Raw genomic sequence first — 11,759 nt, 5'->3', positions numbered from 1 at the left:
ATTCCAACATAAAACTGGACACAGAGTCCACTGTGTGGTCCCATTAACAAATACATTAGAACTCAAAGCATGTTTACATAAAGCAAAGCAAAAGAAATAAACTCCAAACAGATCTAAAAACACATCAATTTATCACTTTTAAAGGAGATTTTCATCTTAAACAGAAATGGCCCACCACAACCCCTCACCCATTTCAGAAGCACAACACCACAGTATACAGGAAGCCTGCCCAACACAGGCTCTTCCATGTAATGTGCTCTAACAAGGTGCAGTGTCAGGGAAAGTTCTGCTCCACCTACCCTGTTTCTTCTTTTTTTTCTTTTTCACCTTAATTGGCTTTACAATAAGTTCTTGATCAAAATCTTCAGAGCTGATGGTGCTGAACCGTTGTGAAGAAAGCTGAGCTTCCCTCTGAGCTTCTGGAAGTTGGTCTGCACACAGCAGAAAGCTCGAGCCACTGTCCACGGAGTTCACAGAGCTGCTCCTGCTCCGGGATTCACTCACTACAGAGCAGCCCCTTCTCCTGGCTTCACTGCTCAAGTCTCCCACTCTATCAAAGCTTTTCTCTGATAGTGTTGGAGTTTCCAGATCATCTTTCACCAAAGAAGTGCAATTTTTATCACCAGTAACTGAAGGAGAAGTAACCATTTTTCTTTCTGTTTCCACTGAAGGGCTGGATGATACAGATGATACAACTGATGACGGGGTCAGCAATTTAGGACTTGTATCTGTTAAAGGATTTGACAGTTTTGAATTCACATCTGAAATTGTCCAAGAGAAAAATAAAAATATAGATACTAGTTCAAGTATAAATACTACCATCAAGTGAGTAGGGGCATAATTTTGGAGAGTATTGAATGAAAAGAATATTTATGAAAAAAAATGTCTAAGCTAACAACATTTAAAAATAAATACCTGTGCACATGCACACACACTGTAAACTCCCTGCAAATCAATCCATAAGAAAGCACTTCCTCCAAACCCTCTATCAAACTTCTATTAGCAAAATTCTGAATTTATGTTTATATAAAAAGAATAGTACAGGTCTGCAGCTTGGAAGATCCAATTCTATCACACACTGACGTGCCATCCTATATCTTTAACTTCTTCATTCAAATATTCAGTAGCTTGAAAAAGAAATCGAGGAAAATTACCAGACAAATAACTTCAGTGATTAGCAGAAAATACACTTCTAAAGGCTCCTTTCAAACTATACTTGAAAGTTGAAACTAAAATAACAAAATAACTTCTCTAGAAGTTTGTGAATAAAGACCTGCCTAAATGACTAAAGCTATTGCCAACATGCCATGACAAGAAAGTTAAATTCTCCACCATTGAATGAGACTTTATAGCACATTTATTAGCATTTTGCTAAAACAAAGCTAAGATGGAATATTTAAATGCATTAGTAGTCCCTTTTAAAGAGTTCTAGTAACATAAATATTTAACTCAGATGGCAACAGTATGAAACAGTCAAATTATTTTTGGAATTTTAGTGAGTGTTCTTTGGATTTATTTGCCAATCCTTTCTTTTTCATTGCTGGGAAGGCTGAGATTTCCCTTGGAACGTGGCTGGTGACAGGTGGCACAGAATCAACGTATTCAGCTGTTGAGACTGATCCTAAAGGGATAACCATGATCAGGAATCCAGACTGCTTCAGCATCATGGTTCAGAATGAGCTCTCAAATGCACAGATTAGAGATGCCTCGTTAGGTTAATGCTGATCCACTCTCCAAAAAGGCAAGCACATTTAATTTCTTAATGCCCCCATTCTCACTGCAGCCAAAAGAGAAGCTCAGATAAGCAGATAAACCAGATCTCTAAATATAACCTATCAGAACAGATGAGTAACTCTACAGGACCTGGCAGGTTTTTGTAACAATCTGAAGGGATTTGCCTGAGGTTTGATGTGTTTCAGTTTTGTTGGTTTTGGTTTTTTGTTATTAAAAAAGTACAATAGGCACCATGTTCCATGAGGTACACACTAATTTATACATACTAAACTTACTAATTTCTACATAGTAAACTTACTAATTATACAAACCTATTGATGACACTCCTTCAGGTCTATTTGAAATTCTTATTATGTCTCTATCTCCCTTTAAGAGAAAAATCTCATTGTTGGTACAGGACACAGACACAATATCACCATATCCTTCCAAGCCACCAATCAAAGCCTGCAAAGAGTCAGCAGAGAAAGAAATAATTGGCATTAGATTAACAGAGTGTTTGCACAACGTGGTACTCTTAACAAAAGCGTTCTCTGGATTTTAATCAACAAAAACAGTAGAGGCTAAAGATTTTTATCTTATCGAAAAAAGAAAACAGAAAAAAGAAACAGAAAAGAACTCTTTAAAACTGATGCAGCTCCATTTTTATACTAATTTAAATTCCACAGATCCATTCTTTGTCCAGCTAAAGGCAATTAAATATAACAACTTAAGCAATATACAATTTGGTGGCAGAAGAGTGCCACAGTATGAATATTTAATATAATTTAGACAAAAATATACTAGCTTGTATCCACATTCATATGCATTTTTAAGACAACAAAATAGCTAACACTTCACTGTATACCAAATAAAAGCTAATATGTCTTTTTTTCAGACACCAGCAGTCATAGAAGAGAAGAATAAATAGTTCCAGGCACATTTTATAGGCCTAAAATATCTTCTTGCACTAATTCCTAGACTGTGGGTTTCTATATGTTTCACTAAGCATCAGAATTAATTATGATGTTAAAACCTTAACTGAAAGTTTTACATATATGTAATTTTCATAAACAACATACTGAGCTATTTGGTGAGTATATCATTGCAATGACAACTTGAGAAGGGAGACAATAAATATTCTTTTTTTTGGATTTAAATAGGGATTTAAACCACAGCCATAGAATGTATAACCAAAACAGATTCTCATGGCATAGCATGAACAAAAACAAGGAAGAAACAAAATATGCAGCCAAAGGTTTATCTACCTGGTTCACAGTGTCTAGTAAATAGATGCTGTATTCATTCCAGGTCAGCACCCATCCTTCTTGGAAAAAGCATGAGACAAGCCCAAGGTGTTTCTCTGGAGAGCTGTAACTTCCTCTGTCAGGTGGTTCTAAACGAGGATACAGTTCAAAAGTTTTTATTCCTCCAGCAAATACATCTTTCAATATGAATGTGGCCTGAACAGTCCCATGAACATCAGATTTCCACAGACGAAGCCCAGGTCTGGCAGCAAATAGTGTCAAGTCACTCTGTTTACACAGGCCAGGTATAAAACATGCTCCAAATCTGCCAGTGCTAAAATGCAAAAGAATTTATTTTAAAAGCTATATACTCAACTGTGAAACAATTTAAAAACTAATGGCACAAATTCACAAATTATCAAAAGTCTTTGATTAAAATATTCAGTCAAACATCTGAAATACAAATTTACTTACAGTAAGTCAAGAGCAGTAATTCCAAATAAAAAGTTTCCCCTCAGCTTTGAATGTCAGACACTACATCAACAAAGCAACTTAAATGACTCCTCCTAATAAGCTTCATTGCCTTAATGACACTCTTCCCATCTCAAAAAGATCTACTATGCACTCTTCCTTCTCCCAGAATTTACGAAAAACAAGCAAAATGCTACAAACTAATGCTAAGGAACTGGCAGCCTTTACTTGCAAGAAGCACAGAACAGACCCCAGCTGTTAAACCCTTCATTTCACAGAAACACCATTGCTATCATCCAAGAAAACCCTTCACATATAAGATGAACCTTGGTACTCCTCCTAATAGTCATAGCCCTGAAAGATACATCATAAACCATCTTTCAAGGGTAAATTTCCTCTCCTTAAGAGAAACAGTCAGTCATGCTGTTCCATGACTGGGTTCCCTCTTCCTTACTTGAGAGGGATTACAGAAGAGGAGATGTCAAAGCCACAAAAGAGGTTCCTAGTCTTCAACTCAAATTTAAGTGCTTACTATACATTCTCCCTGTTAACTCACTTCAGTGTATAAGAAAAACAGGGATGATGACTTGGTTTTTGCATTAAATATTACATCACCCACTAGACAGACTTGATTGCAATGCCTGCTCACTGCAAGTCACAGTAAACAAAGAGGGACTGCAGGGGAAGTTTGGCAGTGTTTTCAGGTTAAAAAATGAGAAAACTTCTTAAATATTTTTGCCTAATAGTGCCTTGAGAATATGATCGTGATATACTTGCAACCACATACTTTCTAAATAGGTATAATTGTCATTTCATGTTCGATCCCACACAGCTATGGTAACCAGCTTTTTATGAGCAGACTGCTGTGTTGTATTAATTTTACTGCCTAGATCACTCTGTCTGTAATTCACTTGCAAGAATTAATAGATGAGCCTGCATCAGGATTTTATGAGGGTTACTTTTTTCTGGGCTGTGTTCCAACTTGGTTGACGGATTTCTCTTCTGTGTAAAAAAGCAGAGTCCGCTGTAAAGTAGAGACAAGCAGCACCTTCTGGTTGTAATCCAACTGGACAATTGAAGATGGCTCTTCCAATACAAGGCTGGAGTTGCAAATACCCTTTAAAAGACATACACACAATTCACAAGAGTTAAACTTTCCTAAAAATGCAAGGTGGTAACTAACAATTCAAAGAAATTTATGAGCCCAAGAGAAAAAAAGAAAAGAAACAAAAAGCTTTTGAACTCCTGTTGCATGAAATTCAATTAATGAATATAGACTTATGTAGGCAAGAGGAGAGTTAGATTGTGTGTGACACACTATGAAATGTAGTTTCTCTTGGAATACTAGCTAATACACTTCTCTTGAAATCAACAGAACCTTTAGGAACTTTAGGACACATTTTCTTCCTTCTTCCCCACTGCCAGCTCATGCCTTGCTGAGACAATCATTACTTTTGGTGGTTTCTGTCAAACCAAATTGAGGGACAGTCACAGGTAAATCAGATGTTGTTTAAACTTTTCTCCCATTTAAAAATACAAGTTAGCATTAGATTTGTTGACATTTCAGGTCTGTATTCACTAACAAGATGTGAGAAAAATTCCATTTAGTGGTAACATGCCACTCAGCCAGCAGCACCCAAATGTTACTTTCATTCTACACTCTAGACTGAGATGCTGAACAATTCTGGGAGAAATACTTCACCAACAGAGCCACATCAGTCAAAAATACCCCTTTCCAAGCAAAAGAGAAAGTACTGACTGAAAGCTGAAGAAAGATTTGATAGTTATTTCATGAAAAGTGAGAAAGATCACTACTTCTTTTATAATGCATTACATTTTAAAAATGATAAGGCAGTTCTGAATCCAGTGGTTGCCTTGCTGGGTGTGCACACACTGGGCCAAGTGCACACATACCAATAAAGCCATCCAACTAAACACATAAGACTGAGCAATTAAGTAACTGCTGAATATTTAAACACACAAGCATCCTTTCAGAAAGTGCAAATGTGAATTAAGGTCCCTAAAACAAATGCTCACCTGGTCTAGGTCCAGTGCAGAGTAGACAATCTTTCCTTTGTCATCTCCAGAGAATAATTTCATTCCATTGGGACTCCAAGCTAAAGCTGTAATGCTACTTTTGTGGATGCCAGCAACATCAAATCTGCGAAGCTGTGAAACAATAACAAAGCAGTAGAAGAACGAGCTAAAGAGAAAATGGATGCACAAAGCCTATTCAGTGACTCCTAACTGGTTTAACTGGAGATCAAGTACAAAAGTGCAGGTTCTTCTAAAGTTTATTTAGCACAGAAAACCCATAACAATCCAAAACTCCCCTCCACCAAAGAGATCAGCCAATCATTACACATGAGAAATCTCTCAGAAACATATTTGATTAAATACAGCTTTTGTAATGCAAAGCATGCTTTAATATTATTGTTTTTGAAGGTTAACATATGAAGCCTAAAACATATTCACAGCTACTTCATCAGGCAAGACTGGCTGGGTGTAACTCTTACAAAGGATCATAGTAACACTGTACTAGAACTGGCCATACTAGAGCTCACAGAGATTTAAGCAAATGAAAATATTTACCTGTTTGTTCCTTCCAGGTAACGAAGACACGAGCTGGAAAACTGCAACCCGACCTGAGGCTGTGCCAACAGCAACCAGATCATCAAAACAACTCAACAGCTTTACAAAAGTTATAGATTCACACCTCCCCTGTTGAAACAAACCATACAGAGAAGTCACAAGTTAATGAGACACCAACAGAAAGCTCAGTTCTGAGCATCTCAGCTTCATCAGAAGAGACAACAGTAAAAGCTAGTAGTTACCTCAAAATTATATTTTTTCATCTGGTTTATATGTCTGCAGTAGAGATAAAGCATTCCAATGCTGCTCCCCACAGCAATGTAGTCTCCATTGGTATCAAGTGCTGTCAGGTAAACCACAATGGAGCGAAAGCCTTTCTGGATCTTTGTAGGAATGGCATTGAGGAGATAATACAAGGGACAAAATTCCTTAAATATAACTGGTGAAGCCACAGATGCCATAGCAAGGATTTTCATCAGCAATTTTAAGGCTGAAATAAATACATCTACATGACCACATAAGGAAATCTGAAAGACAAAAGCAAAAGACGTGTAATTGACTTGTGTGGAGAGAGTAAAAGGGTAACAGCCACAATCGAGCAAAAAAGAAGAAAAAAATCTCAGATTTTTCTGAGATTTTGCTTTACATAAACAAAAAGCAAGTTAAACTCTTGTAGTGAATGTAACCTATTCTTAGAAGAAACATTTTTTTACCAAAAAGTGTATTCCTTAAGTTCAGCTAACATATAAGGATGTATGGTAACCACTAAATATGGGATAACCACTTTTTCTTGGTGGTTATTCTCAGCAAGATTTTGGTGGTTATTCTCAGCAAGATTTTGCTTTGCATAAAGAAAAAGCAAGCTAAACTCTTCTAGTGAATGTAACCTATTCTTAGAAGAAACATTTTTTTACCAAAAAGTGTATTCCTTAAGTTCAGCTAACATATAAGGATGTATGGTGATTACTAAATACGGGATAACCACTTTTTCTTGCATCTGTAAATTTGTCAAAGTTGAGTTGGAATGCAGTGTTTCTTTTCATCTGCCTAGTGAACAAACCATAAGGACTCTCACACTGAACAATCCATGTGATGTATTTCTTCATCTTTCTGCAGCCTCTACCCTCAATCCAACCAGTGCCCAAGAGCCTGGGATATTACAGGGTTGTAAGATCAAAGCAACAAAGCAGCATTTGTGCTCCACTCCTTAATGCCCCTCAGCCCAAGAAAAAACACAGCTGAGAAGCAGTTCAGCTAGAGCTACATCTGCTATACATTAGAATAATGTGGGAAGAAAGGGGTGAGTAAAAACTTAAAAACTCCTATTTTGACAGACACAGGAAAATATCCATGTAGCAACTGAATTTAGAAAGATAAGGAGCAAACAGGAAAAAAGTACCATATGTCCAGGTTTCCTTTTATGGATAAGAAAATAATTTCATGCTTGTGAGCAATACTGTAAATATACTTTAGGGAGAATATCTATGAATAACAAAAACAAAGAGTCTGTTTGCCTTCTCCAAGAAAAACAACATAGTCAGAGCTCACCACAGTAACAGCATACTGGCACCTTCAGAAAAAGCTGATCAGGAGGAACGAAAAAATATTCAAAAAATTTAATTACACCAAGCATTTTTTCTCAGCACTACAGCCTTGACAAGAACATTTTGCAGCAGTAGCTGCTGCTTCTCCTCATGGGTGACTTTGAAACATGGAAAAGAAAAGAAGCCTTCATTCCTTGAATTTTATTTTGCTATGAACAAGTGCAGTTAACAGAATGGTAGAGAGTCTTGCAGTTTTCCAACACAAGAATTTTGGGTATCTGTAGACAGCAAAGTTTTTGATGGCTGTTTAAGATCTTAACACTGAAGATTTTCTTTAGCTTCAGCACAGTTAGAACCTCCTTAGAGAAATAAAAAAAGAGATCTGCCAATTGAAGTTAGAAATGCTTCCAAATGCTCACAATTATTCTGTGAACTACTCCTACTTCAATTTGTGATATGTCCTATTGTGCTTGTTTTTAATTCTTTAAGGATGGAAAATGTTTTTTGTTTGGAAGCTTCATACATTGCTTGCAGTGTGTATCAACTAAACTAGAAAAAAAAAAGCTGCTCTAGTTTAATATCTCCATTATTGTGAAAGGTCTCTGGTGCCTCAGTTTTCCAACTATTTACTATTTCAGTTATTGTGCAAGAGCATTCAGCACATACACCTTGGGCCCTGCAACACTTGCTGTCAATATAAAATTGCACTAAGGCCAAAGGGACTGTTTGCAGGACATTGCCCATGCATGTCATATACACGACCACAGGAATAAAAACTGGTTATTTGGCTTATATTGTATCTGCTACAAAAACTGCCAACAGCTACACTAGCACCAACTGGGAGAAGTTCCTAATTGTGGTAAATTTTACTGCTTGCTAGAGTTCAGAAATTAATTCCACTATCCTCCAATGTTTACAACCTGTCATGATGTATTTCATGAAATATCAAGACGAGCTGATACATGTGTCCAAACTATTCCTGAATGAAGAGTTCCTTTCAGAGATGTTTACTAAGTTAACAGATAACCTTAGCACATCATGACACTTCCACAATATTTTCACAAACCACTGATTTCCTATGCTATGTTAAGTCTCCTACCCCTTTCTTCAGCATTTTCTGCTTTCTATCTACAGTCAACTAAATATAAAAAAGAATCCACTGTTAAAGTCTCATTTGCTGCTCTACATGTGCTATTTTGCCACTTCAGTAATTTTACTAGTCAATGGTCTTTTTTTCTTTTCCCTAATAAAATAAAATCCAGTTTTTGTCCTGACTCTCACATTTTCTAATCTTCCTCCAACCTCAACTTCTACCACTACCCAGATACTGCCTCATGAATTCCACATATTTTGGTTTTTAAGTCCCCCTTGTGACTCTTGCAATTTACATCTGTCAGCATCCAAAGCTGCTCTGTAGCTGGAACCATCTCACACTCCTCAGTTACTAGAGGACCTTCCAAGCCCTCAGAATTCATCCTCTTTCTTACTTTCCACCACTTATTCTTCCAGCTCAACTAAACCATTAAAAACAGAGTAACTGATTACCAGCTATGGAAATATGGAAATTTTTATTATCCAGAAAAAGACTTTTCTTCATTCCTCCACAATAACCCTATCTGCTACCTGATGCATATTTTGGCAGTTTACATTTAATTTTAAAAAAGAGAGAAAAAAAGAGAAAGTTTGACAGGGGTTTTTCTTCCACCCAGAAAACACCATAGAAGGAATTACTTCTTGTCACATACTAAGTTAAATTTGAAAACTCTGCTGTTAGTAAAGGGCTCTCTTCATAAAATTTATATACAATCTCTAATGGCAAAGTAGTCAACAAAAAAATTAAGACTTTGTTCTCTATAACCCATTCACCCTGTACAATCAAAAAAGGGAAAAATGTATCAATGAACTATAATTTCTTGATATTGCACACAAATTAGTTTCATCTTGAGCTGTTTACAGAGTAACAAGACACTTCTACTGATTGTGTAAAAACAGGTAAGTGAAAAGTTATGTAAACCAAATGTATAAGGGACTAGAACATCTCCCACATGACCTATACATTCAAAACATCTGCACAAATGCCACAATTCTCTGCTTTTGAGCCTGAAGTCTTTCATATCCCTCCAATGAAAGCTGTGTATCACATGTAGTCTGTAACAGCTTTAGGATTAATTGTTATCTGTTTTTCCTACCTCATTAATCAAAGGCAAACAGCGGATATAATCTATTTTCTCAGGCAGATTTTGGAAGTGGATGCATGTGTTCAGTCTGTGTCAGCCACAGTTATTCTGAAGTACATCACAGTCATATAGGGCAAAGCAGCTGGTGCTAAGCAGCTGTCCTGCAGAGATAGAGTGGAGAAAAATACCACATCAAAAACCATCACCAGAGTCCTTTCTTCTCAACTCTCAGACTTCACAGTTTCTTAAATACTGCATTCAAGGCCATGCTTTGAAAAGTAGCTTTTTAATTTTTTTCCCTGGTCTTAGAAACAGGAATAAGGCTCAATGCTGCCTAACAGAGACAACTGAAGTGAGAGATAATCCTGTGGTTCAGCAGACAGGCAGTGCCCAAAGCTTCAGTGCCAGGGTATGTCACAGACTGACTGCAGGAAACTAAAGCTGTCACTGCATCTCTCTGACCCCAAGGGTCCTGTTCGTACTAGAGGGACAACAGACCCATTTTTAAAAAATCTTTGACATTAAAACTTAAATGTAAAGTTCTTCAGAGCACAGACAAACTCCCATATGACCACAGCTGAACACAACAGTCTCTGTTCTCAGCTAGATCCTGCCAACTAAAGAGGAAAGCAGTTTTCTTTTCTAACACTTCTCCCACATTCAGCCCCAGAGCAGGCCACCCCACTGCCACATCTCCAGAGCTTTTCATAGCACAGTGCTGCAGAGCAGAGCAGACAAACACACACCCTGCCAAGGGACCTCTGCTTCATGTGTCCTGCACACAGGTCGTGGTTACCTGATTAACTCACACTTGGCTTTACACAATTCATTACATGTTGCATTTTCAGCTTGTGAGAAACAGAGCTCGCTCTCTGAAATTTTAGAAGTTTAATAAGGGATAAAAGGGACAATATCCAGCACTGGGGTGTTTGGCAATATGCCAAAACCACACAATTAGCTTAAAACAGTGTTCTTATGTACAGTTACATTACAGGGGATACATAAATACTCATAAGAGTTTACACATATTCAAACATTCCTGTGAGTTTAGGAACTCTTTTGCTTGGCTTTAACCTTTAACTTGTCTGCATGCCATCTTGTAGATTAAATCAATATATTTTATTTCTTCTTGAGGCTCCATTCTGTTGTTTTGACACTTCCTAATAACCACAGAGTCAGTAGCAAACTTTTTCTCTTGGTGTCCTGCTTCTTGTCACTGCTATCTTATCATTCAGATAAAATGGTCTACAAATATGAGAAACCACATAGCTATTTCACACCATTATCTGAGCTAGTTACCACAAATAAAAGCATTTTAACATTATATAGTTTTTATTTTAATATTATGCAATGGCTTAAGACATATATTGATCACACTATTATTTATATAAGCTATATGCTACATACATAAATTGACAGGTTATATTATACCAAAAAAGCAGTTAAAAGGAAAAATTGTACTAGGTACAATACAAATTGTAACTATATACAATTGTATACGATATACAATTGCAAATTGCACTATATTGGAATCTTTGTGATCAATAAGAACTTCCAAAAGCTAATACATAAATGCAAAAGCCAATAACTACATTTGTCATTTATAACACAGCTCAAATTATGTTTGGTTTTTTTTCCTCTATACATAATAAAAAATAAATAACAAAACAAAGAATCTAGATGAAGGATGCGGAAAGGGTAGAAAAGGGGAACCTACAATCACTGCACATCATTACAGAGATAGGAAAATTCAGCTGATGGTCTTGTGACACCCTACGAAACCTTCACAGAATCCTGGAATGGTTTGGGTTAGAAGGGACCCTAAAGACCATCCAGCTCCAACCCTCCTGCCATGGGCAGGGACACCTTCCACCAGCCCAGGCTGCTCTGAGCTCCCTCCAAGCTCGCCATGAACACTTCCAAGGATGGAGCACCCACAGCTTCTCTGGGCAACCTGTTTCAGTGCCTCGCTACTGTCACAGTGAAGAATTTATTCCTAGTATCTAACAAATCTGCTC

General features: G+C 37.0%; 1 protein-coding gene across 1 annotated transcript in view; it reads right to left on the bottom strand.

The window, feature by feature from the left end:
• Nucleotides 1-11,759, bottom strand: part of TECPR2 (tectonin beta-propeller repeat containing 2) — a 41,335-nt gene that overhangs the window by 28,981 nt on the left and 595 nt on the right. Inside the window, 7 exon segments of the mRNA XM_054515026.1 lie at nucleotides 300-761; nucleotides 2,046-2,178; nucleotides 2,979-3,291; nucleotides 4,388-4,545; nucleotides 5,466-5,597; nucleotides 6,021-6,149; nucleotides 6,263-6,547. Of these exon segments, the coding sequence (XP_054371001.1) occupies nucleotides 300-761; nucleotides 2,046-2,178; nucleotides 2,979-3,291; nucleotides 4,388-4,545; nucleotides 5,466-5,597; nucleotides 6,021-6,149; nucleotides 6,263-6,496 (1,561 nt within the window). The 5' untranslated portion in view covers nucleotides 6,497-6,547.

The sequence above is a fragment of the Molothrus ater genome, chromosome 6 (assembly GCF_012460135.2).
Source record: "Molothrus ater isolate BHLD 08-10-18 breed brown headed cowbird chromosome 6, BPBGC_Mater_1.1, whole genome shotgun sequence".
NCBI classification, from domain to species: Eukaryota; Metazoa; Chordata; class Aves; order Passeriformes; family Icteridae; genus Molothrus; species Molothrus ater.
Note: the sequence above shows the minus strand (reverse complement) of the source record. Positions and strands in the feature narration are given on the sequence as shown.